Consider the following 20,636-nt stretch of genomic DNA (forward strand, 5'->3'; position numbering starts at 1 on the left):
ATGCTGCCTGACCTGCTGTGCTTTTCCAGCACCACACTTTTTAAGTGAAGCCCCCAAAGGACCGAGGTATATTGCACAGAAAGAAATCAGTGGCTGGCCAGAAATCTGCCTGCTTTTGCAATCTACCATTGATGTTTTGGAAGGGTTAGTAACTGGAGTTTTAACCTATTTGGTTGCATTTGAATGCTTTTTCTGTGGTTGACAATTCCTTTGGTGGATTCTGGGAGAAGGAATAACTCTGATGAAAGGTCTATCATACAGAAAAAGGTGAACTCTGTTTCTCTCTCTATATAGATACGGCCAGACCTGCTGAGTACTTGCAGAAGATTTTCTTGACATTGCAGATTTACAGCATTTTTCTTTTGATGAACTGAATCTGTATTGTGTTCATTTCAATTGAGTTTTTATTTGTAAACACAGTCTTTTTGGCATACAAAAGAGGTCCAAGTAAAATACACCCGCATCTTATGTATTACCATTAAAATTAGTCTTGTACGTTAAATGGCAATGTATTTTCCACATTTTGCTTTCGGGTTTTATTGTGTATTGTTACTTAGGGTGGTATTCAGGGAGAAGAGTACCTGCCAAAGAACAGAATACTCTTTGTTTTGTTGTGCCTGATGAAAAAGAGGAAGGCATGATCAGCAGTGAAATACTCTTCATCCATCAGCGCACAACTTGTAAACATCACTGCTGTAGCTGCTGCTGCTTCAGTTCCCTCCTCATTCACTTCCACAAAAGACTTGTGTGCAACTTTGGAGACATACAAGTCACGAGTTGCAGACATTCCAGATAGATCGGCCATCGTACTATCAAAAACATCCCCCATGCCTAAACTGGACAGGGGCGAGTTCAGCTCATAATCACCTTCCAGTTTAAATTTGGGCAGATGAACATGAACGTCCAGCTTTCTCATATGGTTTGGATGTGTCCATTCTTGTAGTTTTTCTAATGTAAGTTCCTGCTCCAGCTGACACAACAAAACAAAGAGATACAAGTTAGTCACGAAGCAAGAAAAGCTCCGGTAAAAAATGACTAGGTGCTGAGAGTTTGCTTCCACCTGATGGGGCAATGCTTAAGTTATCTCCTGTCATATAAATAACTGGGAATGAATAATGTGGCACTAAAGATTCCAACAGCCATTTATTACATCTAACTAGTAGGAAGAAACATTACATTCCTCACAAGTGTCTAGACTAATAGCAAATTGTTAGGCTGCAGCAGAGAACATACAATTGCTGTCGTGTAAAAACAGGCCATCCCACCCAAACCACCCTCCTAACCTACAACCCTGCATTCCCGATGGCTAACCAACCTAGTCTGGATACAATGCACAATTTAACATGGGCAATCCACCTAACCTGGACATCTTTGGACACAGGGACAATGTATAAACTCGATACAGACAGCCACCTGAAGCTGTAATCAAACACAGGAGTATAGTGCTTGGAAGCAGTGCTAACCACTGAGCCACCGTATGCTTCCAGGAGTGTGTCATACTTCAAGTGACCTGAGGGAAGTTGAAGTATGACCCCTTAACATAATGAAACCCTAGGTCACGTGCAATGATGCAATGATGGTAACATGAGGATGTATCCAAAAGGCATACTGATATCCCGACTCTGAGACATTACACAATGTAGAGTCATAGATAAAAATCACAACACCAGGTTATAGTCCTACAAGTTTATTCAGAAGCACTAACTTTTGTAGCGCTGCTCCTTCATCAGGTGGTCTTCCAAATAAACCTGTTGGACTATAACCTGTTGTGAGAAACAGAGCTCACAATGTAATAAATTTCAGTCCGAGTCAAATTCTGAAGCAGCGAATTTCATTGAAATGTTCTTGCAAGAAGGGATGACTAGCAAGTAGCCACCCCGATCCAGAAATTACTCCACAATTTATACATTTTAATTCTCGGTCCTTCCCCATTTACCTCACTGGCCTTCAAACCTATCAATATTCCTTATTGTGTTTTGCCCCTGCCCAGCTGCACTCTGCCCCAGCCTTGTTTACTTCTCCCCCTACTCCAATCCAGGCGACCCTCCCCCCTGTAAGTGAGTGACTTGGCTCGCCTCAGTGCTGACATGAGAGAAATTTGCTGAGCTTGGAATATCTTGATGTTCTTTTTCAACTTATCTATGTGTCTGTAACACCTTCCATTGTTTGCAGGAATGTTCCATTCTTGTATGCACATTTTAGCTAATTCAGCTCTTTGCTGAAACAATTCTACACTGGGGTAGGTTAGTTCATTCACCTTGCATAAGCAATTATGCTTCCAGAAGTAACACTACTTTACCTATATTCCATATGGTTGTTGTGTGATTTTTAATTTTGTGCATCCCAGTCCAACATCAGCACCTCCAAATCAGAGTCATAGAGTTACACAGCATGGAAACAGACCCTTCGATCCACTTCATTCTTGACGACCAGATTTCCTAAAATGATCTAATGCCATTTGTCAGCATTTGGTACATGTAGCTCTAACCCTTCCTATTCACAGACTCCTCCATACATCTTTTAAATGTTATAATTGTATCCACCTCCACCATTTACTCCTGCAGTTCATTCCTTTCACGCACTACCTTCTGTGTGAAAAAGTTGTCCCTCAAGTCCCTTTTAAATCTTTCCCCTCTCACCGTATAACTATGCCTTTAGTTTTGGGTCCTCCACCCTGGTGAAAAGACCTTGGCTATTCACCTGATACAAGCACCTCATGATTTTATAAACGTCTATAAGGTCATGCCTCAGACTCTTAATACCCCAGGAAAAACAGCCCCAGTCAATTCAGCCTCTCCCTAAAGCTCAGTCCTTCCAATCCTGGCAACATCCTTGTAAATCTCTTCTGTACCCTTTCAAGTTTTGCAATAATGTTGCCTATAGCACGGAGACCAGAACTGAGCACACTATTCCAAAAGTGGCTGAACCAATGGACCGTACTGTCCGAAACTTGATCTCCTAACTCCTATACTCAATGCACTGACGAATGAAGGTAAGCATGCTAAATGTCTTCTTCACCACCATCTACTTGTGACTACTTTCAAGGAATTATGCACCTACATCCTGAGGTCCGTTTACACGGCAACATTCCCCAGGGCCCTACTATTAAATGTATACGTTCTGCCCTGATTTGCCTGACCAAAATGCAACACTTCACATATATATGAATCAAACTCCATCTGGCACTCTTCTGCGCGTCTGATCAAGGTCCAGTTTTACCCTGAGACAATTTACTACTGTCCACTGTAACATCAATATAGGTGTCACCTGCAATCCTACTAACCATGTTTCCTGTATTAATATCCAAATCATTTGCATAAATGAAAAGCAGTGGACCCAGGGCCAATCCTGTCATCACACCACTTGTCACATTCCTCCACTCCAATAAAGAGCCCTGCACCACTATTCCATTTCCTACCTTCAAGCCAATTTGATATCTAAATGATTAGCTCTCCCTGCATTCCATGTGATCAAACCTAGCCAACCAGTATATCTACGTCAGGTCAGCCTGCATTGTCTCCACAAGTCAAGCAAAGCCTCAGTTTTAGAGTTCTCCTCATTAATTGCAAATCCCTGCTTGGCTTTGCCTCTCTCTCACTCTCTGCAATCGCCATCTGCTCCAGAATCATCTGAGGACTCAGCCTTAATTCTACCCTCACACAATCTATAGGCAGATTAAAAAGCAGCTCAGAGACGTGGTTCTTTCTAAAACATTGCGTGCTGGCAGAAAAGCATGAACTGAGGAGCAAACAACCCAAGGTAACATTGTTCAGACTGAAATTTATGAACAAGCTGGTAAGTTGTGTACTAAGTATAATGTTTGTACTATTTTACTGTCTCTACCTGCACGATAGACCTTTGTGTATTCAGAGTGAAAGTATTTCATATTTTGAAGTTAATCACAATGAACATTTCAATCCTCAGTAGGTAGTTCATCATGGAGCAAATGAATTGAACAGACCATTTTTCATGTAAGCCAATTATAATGAGTTAGCATGCTAACATTCCCATTACTCCCTTTACTGTTTATATTTCATTTTCAACATTGTAATATATTCACATATAATGGTATAAATGCGAAATGTTTTCCTCTCTCAGCCAGAAGAGGAAGATCAGGCAGGTATTGTACCCACAACTCTTGCCTAGTATACCGTCCTTCAATACCACATCAGTGTTTCCAGTCAATTTTGACTTGAAGTTTAGGATGGTATGTGAACACTGGCTTTGTAGTCAATGGGAAGTGAATGGAGGAGCCGTTCCCACCTCAGATAGCATTGATATGACAGAAGGGTGAAGAAAACAACATGGAAACTACATGAAGCATTCTGTGTGATTTTTGGCATAATTGACATGCAAAATGAACTGGTTGTGGTCACCCGTCTCCCAACGCTAATTACACTTTGTCAACAGCAACTTGTCTCTGAACCTTCTGTGTTTACATCCAGTCATCAAATTCCTTTTCCAGCTTTTCTACTCCCTGATGGCCAAACACAAATGTCTTCATTAGATTTTGTGATCAGGTCTGCCACTGAGTAGCATTTGTCTTCAATGTCCATCCTTACATTTTTTTATTTCTTTAGGCTGTCTCTCCATCTAATTCTAAATTCAACAAGTGCAAGAATGATGGACAGGAAGAGACCCTCTGGACCATCCAGCCTGTCTCTCACAATCACGGTATCGTGTGAATGCTTTTTGTTTTTTTACATCTGGCACCTGATCATCTGTATCTCATCCAAAAATCAAGAGACAAGTCTTTTTAGATGTTAAAGGCATCAAGGGCTAAAGGGGAAGAAGTGGGACTACAGCATTCAGATAGGGGAACAGCCATGGCAGTACTGAATAGCGGAGTAGGCTTGTAGGTCCGAATGGCTGACCCTGCTCTTAGTAACTATGTTAACTTGAAATGATGAAAAGATGGAGTACCTGTTTCAGGCCTGTAGAATCATCCATGATGTCATCTGGCAACAAAATGATCATGCTTAAGTCATTACCAACATATGGTAGCTCGAGAACTTGGAGTTTAAATTCTTGAACATGAGAGATAAAGAACTTCTTCTTTAGGTACATCATTTTCACTAGCTTCGTTTCATTCTATTGAAAGTAATCAAAGCACTTTATTTTTAGAAACTTTAGTTGCAAAATAATATTTTGATGAAGGAAATGATAATGAAAACTATTTAAAAATAAATAATGGAATTGTCAAAAATGGGGACAAACACAATGGGGAAGGCAATAACTTACAAACCAGTATTTCTATGTAAGTGTGTGAGTGTACCTAATACACATTCTTATTCAGAGTAAGGCATAGTTTAAACCATTCGTACTTTTTCTCATGTTCAGAAGGGACGGACATTTAGTGTTATTTCTAAAAAACTTTGTTGTGAGCTTTGAGCCTTGAGGTGTGGAGCTTGTTCATGAACAAACCATTTTAATATCCTTGAAATGAAGAGATTGGGTTTGGTGTTTAGTTAAAGGGATTTAGCTGCAGAGACAGGTAGATGCTCGTTCTGAGATTGATGCGATACTGAGGTTAGCTTGCAGTTTCTTTTCAGTTAAATCAGGAAGATATAGTAAGTGAAAGAGAGCATCGAGTGACTGAGTAGAATTTCACAGGAATGATTTGCTACTACCTTCACAGCAGTACCAGCCTGTTGAAGAAGCTTTGCTGTGAAGGTAGGAGCAAATCATTTCTGGGCTTTGGTGTTTGTAAGGATATTGCTTGGAAGAAAGGAATATCATCATATATTGTGGAGCTGCAAGGTGGCTCAATCATTCACACTGCTGTCTCACAGCACAAGGGTCCCAGGCCCTTCTCATAGCAGCCCCAGTGTGGAAGACATTCAGCCCAACAGGTCCACACCAACACTCCGAAGAGCATCCCACCCCCTACTCTATCCCTGCATTTCCCGTGGCTAATCCAGAAGTCCTGCAATTTCCTGGAAACTATGGGCAATTTAGCATAGTCAATTCACCAACCCTGCACTGCTTTGCATTGAGAGAGGAAACTGGAGCACCTTGGGAACCCCATGCAGAGACAGGGAGAGAGAGTGTGCAAACTCACACAGTCACCCAGGGGTGGAAACAAAACTGGGTCCCTGGTGCTGTGAGGCAACAGTGCTAACCACTGAGCCACTGTGCCACTCCACTCATCCATACTTGGCACACAAAGTAAAAAACGATCATTCATGAATCCCAAAGTTTTTAAATCCATTCAGTTGGTTAATTTGTTGTTGAACAAACAAATTTCAGTGTTCTTCCACATCAAAAATCTTTAATACTGCAATAGCCTCTTCAAAATGTCAATCAGAATGTGAACTCAAACACTCTGCTGTGATAAGTACATTTGAATCATTTTAAATTCAACCAAACGTTTATAATGGGTTCAGCAATAATACAAACCCTTAGGAAATTACAGCAATGAAGCCTGTCAAATGGGAACAAGTAGTTGTGTTTTTTTCTAAGTTACAGCAAAAGACACATCAAATCAATGCAATCTGGAAATAATGGTTTGCTTTAAAATTCTGGCAGCAATGGCCTTCTTTCATTCTTTTTCATATGTCTGGGAATTTACATAATGTCAGAACATGACAATTGAAGATCTTATCCATCATTTGACAGTGTTTCTGGCCTGCCATAACTTCCTACGTCCCACAGTGTGTGTGTAAATCCAGGTGTTTTTAAGAGATCTCTGCATCATCCCAACTCAAAGAAAATCTAGCTGACTACCTTGCCTCCAAAGAAAATAACTGACCTGATGCAGTGCCAATACTTGGTCTGGATTACCTTATTCAGTTTGAATGGCATTTCCCTTGTCTTTTTTTCATCAAAGGTCTTAGCCCAGGTTCCTTTGAAGTAGATAGCATTCACCAACACGAGTCTAGTATCACTGTGCACTGAGCCCTCAGCCAGCAAGTCTTTGATTTTACCTAAATGGAATAAAATTCAGCAAAATCAGCACACTGGAAGACAACAAAACAAAAGGGAACAGTTTCTGCCATTTGTCATTTGTTTTGTGAATTAAAGAAGTCAGGAGAGAAACAGTATTTTGTTAACAGTACCCAAAGATTTTGATTAGTTATCTTTGAAAATATTAGCATTCAAGAATTTATAAAAACCAGCAGACCTTCCCACAAAACATCAATTAAACAAATATTGTTTTGTCTGCATTCTTCTGCTAGTTTACAGGAAGTTACAGCTCACTGGGATAGCAGATGGAAATCAAACCCCAGAATTCCCCGAATTGATCTCCAACAAACTGTGACTTGACCAATCCAAGGATTGTGATAACTCAGCCTTCGTTCACTTAAAGACTCTTGATATCAAAATATTCCCCTCACTGTTTTGAAAAGCAATATTTTCTTAAACAGCTAAAAATGGACATCCCTTAATATTCCCATGTTGCAAAATTCTCCTGGTATCTCAGCTCCATTGCATTTGTGTTTCCATTCCAGTTTACAGTCCAAAAAGAATGTGGTCCCTTACATGATGTCACTTCATTGGTTTTAGATGCAGCGTCAATGACTCGGAAAATGACTGGATTCTATATTCATAATCTCAATTTCCTCGACAGTTGCAAATGGTATTGCTATCCGGATTTGGTATGGTTATCCTGGTCACGTCACAATCTGTGCCCTTTTCTGGTCATAATAAGTGCCAGATGAACCTTCCCAGTATAGAATCTTCTAACCAAGTACCAAAGCTATGGTAGATTTGGATGAAAACAGAGGAACGTGCTAAAAAATATATCCATAATTGTATGCTTGCCCTCTCAAAATGACTGTGCATTTCGCATTTGCCTTCTACAGCCTCAACACTACCTGTCCTTCCACCGATCTTTGTCATCTGCAAATACCTTCAATTCTTTTATCCAGATTGTTAGCTATAACGTGAAACAGATCTGAATCTGAACACAGACCTCTGCAAAATTCCACAAGTCACCAGCTGCTATCCTGGAAACAGAATCCCTTTATTCTCACTCTCTGCTTCTGCCAGTCAGCCAATCGTCTTTCCATGCCTGTACCGTACCCCTAACACTGTTAGCAACTTATTTAGCAGCCTCCCACACACATTTAATCAAGAGCATTCTGGAAATCAAAATAGATCATGTGTACTGGCTCTCTCATTTAATTGACTTAATACCTTCTTGTCCAGCCTCATTTTCTACTGGCCCAATGTCTACACTCGTTCCACGCACACACACACACACACACACACACACACACACACACACACACACACACACCGCAAAACTACTTATACGTACAAAATAAACCTTTTGTAGTTTTCTATCTTTCAGCTTGTTCATCCTTATATTTCATCCTTCCCTGCTCTCCTTACTGCTTTATTTGTGATCTGATGCTTTTTTAAAGGTTCACAATTCTCTGGCCTCCCATTAATCTTCACTACATTGCATACTTTTTTCTTTTGCTTTTATGCTGTCCTTGACTTCCCTTGTCAGCCATAATAGTAGCCTCCTCTTCCCTTCAGTCCGTTTCTTCCTCCATGGAATGAATTTCAGCTGTGCCTCCCAAATTGCCCACAGAAACCCCTGCCATTGCTGCTCCACTGTCTTCCCTGTTAGGCTGGTCCCACCAACTCTCCTCAGAAACTCCTTCATGTCTTTGTAGTTACTGTTACTCAATCGTCATCCTGTTATATCCAGTTTAAGCATCTTTCAGACCGAAAAGGCCCTTGAATATTGAATAACGAGAGACCGTGTCCTCAATTCGAGCATATTCATTCATCACAAAACAAAAAGTCAGATTCCAGACCAACAAGCCAACTGCTTCCACTCAGACCTTAAATCAAGGTAACCTGGCTCAGGTCCACAAGGGTTAATTTAATAAGCAGAAAATAAAGAACTGCAGATATTGGAAATCTCAAACAAAGACAGAAATGACTGGAGAATGTCAGGAGAGGTGACAAGTTCACAGCATCTACTTTATGCTCTCAATAAAACTTCTTTAAATTTATTTCTTTCAATTCCAACATTCAAATTTCTCTGGTTTTATATATTTCAATTCTTGCTTTAACCTCAGATTGCAAATGACCGAATGAGGAGAACAACTTACTTGCAGTCTCTGTTTCCACCCATTTATTGATCTCCTGCCTAATCCCATTTGCAGCAGTTCGGAAATCAACTGCAGACATCTTTGCTCCATAGAATTTCATGGAGGACGTAAGGAATTCCTGCACAATACATAATGGAAAACAGAATTCTACACATTTTGGAAGATTTTGAAGATCTGATTTAATAATGATCAAATAGTTGACCACCAGAATTGCTAAACGTTGGTGTGTTGTCTGCACAGCAACATTTAAATAGATTTGAAGAATGTTGGATGCTGGGATATGGCTTTGCTGGATAGGTCAGCATTTATGGCACATCCTCAAATGCCCTTGAGAAGGTGGCAGTGGTGCATTGAGAAGGCAGTTCCAGAATTTCGATCAAATGGTAGTCAAGGAACAGCAAAATAGTTTTAAATTAGGATGGTGTGTGACTTGGTGGGTTACTTACAGATGGTAGTGTTGTCAAACGTCTCTTGTCCTTGTCCTTGTCCTTCTAGATAGTCAAAGTCATGGGTTTGGAAGGTACTGTCAAAGAAACATTGGTGAATTCCAGCAATGCATCTTGTAAACAGTACACACTGCTGTTGCCAATTATCAGTAGTGAAAGGAATGAATGTTAAAGGTGGCATACCAACCAAGTGGGACATTTTCTCCTTGGCAGCATTTGATTTATGGAGTGTTGTGGGAACTACACATCCAAGCAAGAGGAGGCAATTCCACTACACCTCTGATTAGTACCTTCTAGAGGATGGACAAGCATTATGGAGACTGCAAGTGAGTTACTTGCCTCAGAATTCTGAGCCTCTGACCCACCCTTATAGCCACAGTATTCTTATGGTTGGTCCAGTTCTGTTCCTGGTCAATTGTGCTCAATATGTTAGAGACTCAGATTCAACAATAGTAATTTTGATAAAAGGTGTAGAATATATTACCATTTGAGAGACTGGATTGTTAAAATAGAGGCAAATAGGTTTTGTTTTCAGTTTTGTGGAAGCAAATGGGATTTTACTTTAAAAGAAAGTGAAACATTGAAAGCAAGACTTATGAACACCATTTCTAAATAAAGCACAAGATTCAGTCAACTTCCCGATCAAATAGAACTATTTATAATGACAGTGAAAACAATCCAGGCCTTAGATTTCAATTCAGAAACAGCTTTTAGCTTCGTCCGAGGAAAACAATCAGGAGATCAGTTCACGAAGGAAGAGTTTCATCTGAGCACCTGAAATGTCTGTTGGGTTTGTGAAGTCTCCAAGCCATGAGATTTTGTATGGAAGTGTTCAAGTTGTCTGAACTGAAAATAGGTTTAGGCCATCAGAATTGGAAAGAAATTATAAAATGGACCCAGAAGGAGAATTAGGAAAAATCAACAAGGAAAGAAATGTGGGCAATGAGATGTGAGTGATAATTCTCTTGGATGCATATCTGAAAAGGATACCTCTGGGAAGAAGACTGAAACATTATTTTACTGCTTAAGTTATGTTTCCTAAACTATTTTATAAAGCATTGTTTGTTTTTACTTCTTTTGTGTAGTAACATTGTGTTCTTATGTTAAAGTGCATTGGCAGCCTCAAGAAAACATATTCAGTGACTAACCAAACCTACAAAAAAAATTTAAACATTTTACTTATCAAGCCAGGGTTCATTTTAGGATCTGACTTGTTCAGTATTAACTTCAGCTATGGTCATAATTTAATGCCATTAAATACCAAAGGGAATTACTTGGCATTTCCATGGTGCCAAAGTTATTTGCCAGATAGCTGGAACTCTGTCTTTGAAAGGATCGTTGTAAGAATCCACATGCAGCACAACTGGCATGAGTTTTCTAGCCTAGTTCCAGGAAAGTGGAAGAATGTGGAAACTGGTGACCAACTCACAACTTACCTCCAGGAAGCTATAGGTCTTCTCTCCATACAGTCGATTGGCCATTTTCAACAGATATGGAGCATCAGCTCGGTTAATCTCCGATTGCATTTCCTGGAATCTAGAGTGGACGTTTTGAACTTGATCAAAATGAAGAGTCTGTTATCAGAAGAATGCAGAAAATAAACATCACACGGAATTGAAGAAGCTGCGAATTATATTTAAGTCCAGTTAGAACAGGGATGAGGAGGACTTTATTGTCTCAGCAGGTTGTGAATGTTTGGAATTCTTTACTGCAGAGGGTGTAGAGGTTGGGTTGTAAAGAATATTCAATGTTGAGATAGATTTTTGATTAGTGCGGCAATCTCAGGTTATGGGAATGAGGAAGGGAAATGGAGTTTAGGATTATCAGATCCGCCATGTTCCCATTAAATGGCAGAACAGGCGCTACGGAATGAATAGCCTACTTCTGCTCCTATGTCTTACGGTCGTATATTCTCTTTCTGCCATTTTGGTTCCTGTTGGTTTCCTTCACACATTCCCTGCAGGCATTTATTCTGTGCTGAGATACTATTCTGCATTGTTGATCAGCCTTCAAGAATACCTAAAGAAGCCATTCTACAGTTCTAAAGTGAGAGACTATTTGTCAGTCATTTATTCAACCAAGGGTCAAGTCATTTAAGAAGCAATTCTGATCTCAGCCAGCGTCCACACGTTCAAAGCAGTAGAGGTCAGAGTAATGAAGCAGGAACTCCAGTACATACTCCCATCCAGACCAATGAAGATTTCACTTAGATCAGCTCACAGCATCAACTAAGAATTGAATCTCTGACTCTAAGTTCTGCTCCTCACTTCCTGCTCTCACCTACTGAGTTTATCAAGAGAACACAGGCTTATTTCATACATACTTTTGCCATCTGAGATGCCGTGTTATTTTTCGCTCCAAGGTGAACCATGGCCAATGCAGCAGAGATGCTGAATGGAGAAAAAAAGATGTTGCCGTCTTGATTGCTTTCAATCAGCTTTCTGAATAGGTCCAGAGTGAAAAGGCAATTTGCTTTGCTTAGCTCCTCCATGGTGTTTTACACTGCAAAGAAAATAAATATAAATCACAAATGTTTAGTATGACAAGGTTCTCAAGAAGGTACATGATTCACCAAGTTTTGAAACTGAGGAAAGAACTGACTTCTAAGAAATTGCAAACTGGGCGTTTGCAGTGAAATGTTTACAACCTTGCTATAAAACTGCATACAGGCTTTTATTCTTTGTATGACTAAGATGAAGTTGCTGAGGTAACCTTAGTTAATTGGGAGAAAGTGAGGAATGCAGATGTTGGAGATCAGAGCTGAAAAATGTGTTACTGGAAAAGCACAGCAGGTCAGGCAGCATCCAAGGAGCAGGAGAAACGACATTTCGGGCATAAGCCCTTCTTCAGGAACATCGATTCTCCTGCTTCTTGGATGCTGCCTGACCTGCTGCACTTTTCCAGCAACACATTTTTCAACCTTGGTTAATCGGTCAATACTGGAGGCAAAAATATCTCTCTTCAATGCATTCATATTGAAAAACCAGCTTTTAAATCAACATTGTACTTTCCAGTCAGCCAAAGTAAATAGCTTAACTTTAAGTGACGTAGATGATGTGTCACGATAATATTTGGAAATAATTGTGAAACAAAAAGGTGAGGCCCAAATGCACCTTCTCGGAGAAAGCAGTCAGAAATATCACTGTATGTGCTGTTAAAAATCAATGTTAAAGACATTAAATACAATGTTACTATCATGAAAGAAATACAATTTTTTTCTAATAACATACTTTCAAACAGAAGATATCTTTCAATACAACTAATGTTTGAATACTTTTTTCTCCAGCATCTCAAATCCTACACTGGAATTAGTCATCAAATTGTGGAAGGTTAAATGCACGCAGGTGAGCTTTTGTCTACTATTTACTCTTCTACCACAGACCACACGGTTACTATAGTCATTTTAACTAGATTAATCTACTCTATAAAACAATGCAGAAAGATTACCCAATTAAAGTTAGGAAAAATTAATAAGGAATTGGAACAAAAAGGTGATTGAGTAGCCTAACAGGCTGAGGGGCTGAACAATCAGGTCAAGTCTTATCTTTTGACTTTAGGGCGTTGATTTTAACTTCTTTCAGTCGTTTATTAACCTATGGTCATAAAACACGTTACCGAGCATGTAATATCAGGCAAGATGACTCATTCTTATATTGTGTTCCATTGTCCAACATTATCAACACTTCAGCTAATGGTCAGCCACTGTTATTCATGTTTCAACACTGGTCTCTTCTGAGCAGCGAGTAAAGGAAGTCAGTGAAAAAAATTATTAGATTACTTATAGTGTGGAAACAGGCCCTTCGGCCCAACCAGTCCACACCGACCCGCCGAAGTACAACCCACCCATAGCCCTACATTTACCCCTTCACCTAAGCATGGCCAATTCACTTGACCTGCACATCTTTAGTCATTAAGCACGTCCCCTTGAACTTTCTGATGAGTATGGTGCACGATAAAACTGAGAATTTCTATAAGACGTGGCAGCCCTTTTTGAACTACCTGGGTACAGATTTGTCCGCCATACTGACATGGGCCTTTATACAGCCATGGCAATTCTAAGTAATGAATTTGGTATGTACGAACTACGAACGTATGAATATGTATAAACTTATGCACTCGATGATCAAGGTCTATTGCTTTGTTTTGCTGAGCTGTGTTATAGTCATTGTCATGATTATTATTGTTAAGGTTCTCCTTTTGTAGTTTAGTTAATAGTTAGTATATATTTATTTATATAGTAGTGGTTTTTTTAAAAATATTGGTTTGAATTATTTTTTATTTTTAATAAAAATATATTTTAAATATCTATCCTGGACTCCCTTCATTTTGTGAAAAGAATTTCTACTGTCCAAAAGGTGGCCAGTTAGTCCAACAGTTCCACACAGACCCTCTGAAAGCATCCCAGATTTTTTTTTAAATTGCATTTCATGCTATCTGTATAAAAGTGTGTATGAATTTTACTTTGTTTCATTTTCTCTGGTGTGTTTCTCAAGATTTTCCCACTTGCTTTTGCAGAACGTGGCCAGTCCACAGTTTTGCTTCTGCGTAGAACTTTCAGATAACTAGCAGCAAGTGAGGACTGCAGACGTTGGAGATCAGAGTCAAGAGTGTGGTGCTGCAAAAGCACAACAGGTCAGGCAGCATCTGAGGAGCAGGAGAATCAACGTTTCGGATGTTTACTGATGAAGGGCTTACGTCCAAAACGTTAATTCCCCTGTTCCTCGGATACTGCCTGACCTCCTATGCTTCTCCTCCAATTGCCCAGTTACTGTAATAAACTGGGACTATCAGACAGTGCTGCTGCTGCAGTTTTCTCTCTGGGCTGAGATGTCAGTCACCGAGCCTGACAACTGCCCTGCAGCCATTTTGTGCTGGGAGCAGAGCTAATGTCCTCAGTGTTAGACTCCAACCCCTTGTGGAGCAGAGGGGTGTAACAAGTATAAAGTGATGACTCAGCTGCTGATGAGTGTCTTTGTCCCTCTGAGCTCTCTGCTGACTGGTTTCTGAAGCTAACTATGGTCAAGTACCACCCATTCTGTGTGTCTGCTTTTAATGAGTTTAATGTGGATAATTCAACTCACTGTATATCCTTGTGCAAACTGCGAGTTCATTTTTGCTTATCATCTGTTTTAAACAAAAGTCAGAATGAAGGCAACACTTCCCAGAGTGAGTGAGTTGTTAACCAGAGGCTGCATCTGTCTTCTCATGTGGATGTCATCATATTATATATTTTATACCTATCCCTTGTTTTTGTTATTGTATTATGTAGTTTTTTTTCCCCCGTATATTATCACTATTTCTTACTATTACCATTTGAGTTCATAAATATAAGGTGTTCCTGGTCATAAATATAAGGTGTTGCACATAATTCTTTGAAGTTTGCATCACATACAGACAGGATGGTTAAAACAAAATCATTTGTCACGCTTGCCTTCATTGCTCAGTCCTTTGAGTGTCGGGGTTAGAAAGTTCATGTTGAGATTGTATACAACATTGTGGAGGCTTTTTCTGGAATACAGTGTCCAGTATGTGTCCAGTCCTGTTTGCTCAGTTATAGGAAAGATATTATCAAGCTGGAAGAGTTGCAGAAGAAATTTACCAGGACATTGCCAGATATTTCAAGGCTTCGGGGCACATTTTTAAGGTAACAGGAGAGAGATTTACAAAAGACATGAGGAGCAAATCTTTTACAGAGAGGGTGGTTCATGTGTGGAATGTACTTCCTGAAGAAGTGGTGAATGTGGGTACAATGACACCATTTAAAAGACATTTGGTGCGGTACACGAATACGAAGGGTTTGGAGGGATATGGACCAGGAGCAGGCAGGTGGGACTAGTTTAGTTTGGGATTACGTTCAGTATAGACTGGTTGGACTGAAGAGTCCAGCATGGAAACAGAGACCATCTGGTCACTATCTTTTCCTCAGTAACAGACTTAAGCAAATTGTCTGGTCATTCATTTCATTTCTGATTATGGGATCTTGCTGTGCACAAATGGGCTTCTGTACATCTGACATTACAACAGTGAACTACACCTAAAAGCTCATCATGGGCTGTCCACCACTTTGTATCAGCCCACGATTGTTAAAAAAGTGTGATATAAACTGAAGTTCTTCCTCTCTATTGATTAAAGATGTCTGCTGGAGTTCCTCAAAGTCTTCACATGGTTAGTGACTATTAAGACGTTGGTGTTTGAGAGATCTTCCTGTGACCAAATCAGCTTCCTCATTTCCTTTATTACAACACTTCACTTCAAAAGCTATTTCTTGGCTGCAACATGCTTTGTCACATTCTAAACCCACAAGATCAGGATTGGACAGCAGGGGCAATCTCATAGAAACCAATACATTTCTAACAGAGTTGATGCAGGACAGAGTTCCCGATGACTAGGGAGTCTGCAACCAGGGTCATATTTGAAGGGTACAGGACAGGACAGTTCAGACTGAGAAGAGGAGAAATTGCTTTACCCAGACAGTGGTGAAACTGTGGAATTCTCTGCCACAGAAAGCAGTTGAGACCAAAACAGTCAATGTTTTCAAGAAAGAGTTATGCGTCATTCTGAGGGCTAAAGGTTCATAGGCTATAGAACAAAGCAGGAATAAGAATACTGAGTTAGATGATCAAACATGGTCATATTGATTGGAGCAGCAGGTTCAAAGGGCCGAATGGCCTACTCCTGTTCCTATTGTCTAGAGTCATAGGGTTGTACAGCACAGAAACAGATCCTTCCATCCATCTAGTCCATGCTGACCAGATGTACAGGATTAATCTTGTCCCACTTTCCAGCATTTGGCCATATCCCTCTAAACCGTTCATATTCATAAACCCATCCAGATACCTTTTAAATTGTACCAGCCTTCACCACGACCTCTGGCAGCTCATTCCATACACATACCACCCTCAGGTGAAAAATGTGCCCTTGAACCCATGCCCTCTAGTTTTGGACTCCCCCACTCTGGGAAAAAGACCTTGGCTTCTCACCTGATCCCCACTCCTCATTTTATAAACCTCCCACCCTACTCAGCCTCTCCCTGGAGCTCCAACCCTGGCAGTATCCTTGTAAATCTTTTCTGAACCCTTTAACAACATCTTCCCAATAGTAGGAGATATTTGTCTAAGTTTCAACAAAAAGCTCTTTGGAAATCTACGTCCTTTCTATTAAGCTGATATAAAATAAGAATTCCTGCTTGCTTTGATCAGCTTGACGATTTCTTACATTCATGGGGAACGCACTGACTTATTTTCAACTCATCACCCTGTTTCCAGGAAATCTGGACGCACAGCGATCCTTTCTGAACTCCTTCATTAATCCGGGGGAGAAAAGTCCCACAGTATCTGCACGATTCACTGCTAGTCTCCCACTTTTAAAAACCATGACTTTTACGTGGCTGCCCTCTGGAATGGACGTATTTTTCGGACACTCCAACATAACACATTTGCAGCAGGGAAACACGCAACATTGTCAACCCTCAGGCTTGCATTTGCTTGGCGCCTTTCATGGTTCAGATATGAAATGAATGCAACGCTGATAGGGAGATGCAGGGTAACCGAGCGACCCGGCTGAGATAGAAATACCTTCACCTGATGCTCCGGGATCTTTCAGCAGCTCCGACTTCCTTGTATTCTCGGTGTCCCCGCCTTTGGGGCGGTGTTTTATGCCAGTGTTTCCGCACCCACAGCCTCGAATTGACTGCACTCCTCCCACTCCTCTTCCCAACAAACAGGAATTAATCGATTATGATTTGCTTGAGTTTTGAAAGTTGTTGCCAAATTACAGAGATTTTGCGAAGTGTCTATGTTCCGGAACAGTCTCAGAAACTGAAACAAAACCCCTTGCTGAATACAGGTCGGTGAGGTACTCAGTGGAAATGCACTGGCCCAGGGATGAACCTAGAACACAGAACCGAGAACAGCACAGCACAGGAACAGACCCTTCAGCCCATCATGTCTGTGCCGACCAATATACCATTCTAAACTAATCCCACCTGCCTGCTCATGGCCCAGATCCCGCTGTTCCCCACCTGTTCAGGTCTCTCTCTAGATGCCTCTCAAACGTTGCCATCCTTACTGCTTCTACCACTACCTCGAGCAGCACCTTCCAGGTACCTACCACCTTCTGTGTAAAACACTTACCACATGTATCTCCTTAAACTTTCTCTCTCTCACCTTAAACCTCTGCCCCTAGTTTTTGACATTTTCACCACAGGATAAAGATTCCACTACCCACCTGCACGCAAACTTCCATATAAGCCCATGGGCTGAATTTGCAGAATTGTATTTGCAGATATACTCTATTCAAAAACCACACAATCTGTAGGGAGTCAATATTTTTTAGAATCCATAAGACATTTTATAAATTCCTGCTTTGGAAACAGAGCCAGTCTGACTTAAGATTGGAATACACACTCTAACCTCACAACCTGAATGCATTGTCAGAGCTGAGATGTCAACTTTTCTTCATAAAAACTTAAGTCATTTTGAGATTGTGACTTGAAAAACGTTCTGGGATTTACATACTAATAAACCGAAACCTGCAACCTAAAAGATGAATGATTGAACAGCAATCTAGGTTTTTTTCAATATATTGCATCAGTGAGCAATGAGTATTTACCATAAATTCTGTGCCCTATGATCCTACTCCACACACTACCTGACAAAGGAGCAGTGCTCTGAAAACTTGTACTTCCAAATAAACCTGTTGGACTATAACCTGGTAATACAGTCATAGAGATGCAAGGTACAGAAACAAACCACTCGGTCCAACTCGTCCATGCTGACCAGGTATCCTAAGCTAATCTAGTTCTATTTGCTGGCACTTGGTCCATATCCCTCCAAACCCTTCCTATTCATGTACCCATCCAGATGCCTTCAAAATGCTGTAATTGTACCAGCCCCCACCACTTCCTCTGGCAGCTCATTCCATACACACACCAAACTCTGTGTGAAAATGTTGCCCCTTAGGTCCCTTTATATCTTGCCCCCTTTCATCCTAAACCTTTGCCCTCTAGGTCTGCACTCCCCAATCACAGGGAAAAGACATTGCCTATTTACCCTATCCATGCCCCTCATAATTTTGTAAACCTCTATAAGGTCACCCCTCAGCCTCTGACGCTCCAGGGAAAACAGCCCCAGCCTGTTCAGCCTCTCGCTATAGCTCAAGTCCTCCAACCCTGGCAACATCCTTGTAAGTCTTTTCTGAACCCTTTCAAGTCTCACAACATCTTTCTGATAGGAAGGAGACGAAAATTGCACGGAATATTCCAACAGTGGCCAGACCAATGTCCTGTACAGCTGCAACATGACCTCCTAACTCCTGTACTCAATACTCTGACCAATCAAGGAAAGCATATCAAACACCTTCTTCACTATCCTAGCTACCTGCAACTCCACTTTCAAGGAGCTATGAACCTGCACTCCAAGGTCTCTTTGTTCAGCAACACTCCCTAGGACCTTATCATTAAGTGTATAACTCCTGCTAAGATTTGCTTTCCCAAAATGCAGCAACTCACATTTATCTGAATTAAACTCCAGCTGCCACTTCTCGGCCCATTGGCCCATCTGATCAAGATCCTGTTGTACTCCGAGGTAATCCTTTTCGCTGTCCACTGCACCTCCAATTTTGGTGTCATCTGGAAACTTACTAACTGTACCTCTTATGCTCGCATCCAAATCATTTATGTAAATGACAAAAAGTAGAGGGCCCAGCACCGATCCTTGTGGCACTCCACTGGTCACAGGCCTCCAGTCTGAAAAGCAACCCCCATTACCACCCTCTTAACCTATTAGGTTGTGCTCGGACATACTCTGAAGCAGGGAGGATTTGAATCCCGGCTTTCTCACCAAGAGGTTGAGACACTAATATTGCACCACAAGAGCCAAATGCCGTTAATCCCATTCTCCTGTCTTTTGATATAACCTTTGATCTCCTGACCAAATCAAGAACCTGTCTATCTCTGTCTGAAATGACCTCACTAAATTGGCTCCCACAGCCCTCTGTGGCAATGGGTTCCAGATTCGCCACCTTTGGGTTGTAAAGGGCTGTCCCTTCACTCTGAGGCAGTGCCCTCACCAGGTTGTCTCTGGTATTTGTGGAAACATCTTCTCCATGTCCTTTCTATACCTGCTTCTCAGTATTCTGTAAGTTTACTCATCCTTGTAAACTCTATCCATAATCGATCCAAAGTCCTCAAACACTCCTCATATGAGAAGCCCTTCATCCCTGGGATCGATCTTGTAAACATCCTCTGGAACCCCTCCAATGGCAGCACATCCTTCGGTAGATACAGGGCCTAAAACTGCTCACAAATTTGCAGAGGAAGTGGTGGAGTCTGACTACAATCTTATACAGCCTGAGAAGTATATCCATACCCCGTATTCTCGCCCTGCCTTCCTAACTGCCAAAAGAATCTGTATGTTAACCTCAACAGAATCCCAAACCAGGACACCTCAGTCCTTTTGTGCTTCAGACTTGTGAAATCTTTCATCATTTGGAAAACAGTCTAGATATCTACCCTTCCTACCAAAGCACAAAACCCTACACATTCCCACGTTGTATTTCATCTGGCACTTCTTTGTCCACTATCCTACCTGTCCAAGTCCTTCTGCAGCCTCAAAACTACTTGTCCATTCACTGATTTTTATCATCTACAACATGAGCAAAAATACCCTCAATTATTTTGTCCAGATTGTTAATTATAATACATATGATCCTAACACAGATCTGCAAAATTCCACAAGTCACCAGCTGGTCTCCTGATAAAGATCCTTTTGTCCCCACTCTCTGCTTTCTGCCAGTCAGCCACTCTCCATGCCAGTATTGTACCTCTAGCACTGTGGGTCTTATCCTATTTAGCAGCCACCTGTGCACACCAAATCAAAGGCCTTCTGGAAATCCAAGTGGATCATGTCCACTGGCTCTCTCTTGTTTAATTTGCTTATTACCTACATCTCCAGCCTCATTTTGCAGTGGTCCAATATCTATGCTTACTCCAAACCCCATAATTCTTATATATCTAATAAAAATCTCTTGCAGTTTTCTATCTTATGAGCTCGTTTATGCTTATATTACATCTTTTCTCCCCTTACTGCTTTACTTGTGATCTGATGCTTTATTTTAAAGG

At 40.9% G+C, this 20,636-nt stretch overlaps 1 protein-coding gene across 2 annotated transcripts; it reads right to left on the reverse strand.

Annotated features, from left to right (window-relative positions):
- Positions 1–393: 393 nt before the first annotated feature.
- On the reverse strand, positions 394–17,176 carry LOC132832177 (leukocyte elastase inhibitor A-like). Of its 2 annotated transcripts, none has more exons than XM_060849927.1 (7): positions 17,098–17,176; positions 11,841–12,019; positions 10,954–11,091; positions 9,072–9,189; positions 6,784–6,926; positions 4,924–5,091; positions 394–970 (listed from the first exon to the last, which is right to left on the reverse strand). In XM_060849927.1, the coding sequence occupies exons 2-7, from the start codon at positions 12,006–12,008 to the stop codon at positions 566–568; spliced, it is 1,140 nt and encodes a 379-aa protein (XP_060705910.1). In that variant the 5' UTR covers positions 12,009–12,019; positions 17,098–17,176; the 3' UTR covers positions 394–565. The 2 variants fall into 2 exon arrangements, with proteins under 2 accessions (XP_060705910.1, XP_060705911.1); XM_060849928.1 differs by having other exon boundaries at positions 17,092–17,162.
- Between the last annotated feature and the right edge of the window lie 3,460 nt (positions 17,177–20,636).

Source organism: Hemiscyllium ocellatum, chromosome 34 (genome assembly GCF_020745735.1).
Source record: "Hemiscyllium ocellatum isolate sHemOce1 chromosome 34, sHemOce1.pat.X.cur, whole genome shotgun sequence".
Classification (NCBI taxonomy): domain Eukaryota; kingdom Metazoa; phylum Chordata; class Chondrichthyes; order Orectolobiformes; family Hemiscylliidae; genus Hemiscyllium; species Hemiscyllium ocellatum.

Bases quoted from the DNA above. Each gene is read 5' to 3' on its own strand.
- LOC132832177 (XM_060849927.1), bottom strand. From the start codon at position 12,008: ATGGAGGAGCTAAGCAAAGCAAATTGCCTTTTCACTCTGGACCTATTC. The intron at 11,092-11,840 runs GTATGTATGAAA...TTCTGATAACAG, and splicing joins CGGCATCTCAGATGGCAAAA to ACTCTTCATTTTGATCAAGT. The intron at 9,190-10,953 runs GTAAGTTGTGAG...TGTATTGTGCAG, and splicing joins AGACCTATAGCTTCCTGGAG to GAATTCCTTACGTCCTCCAT.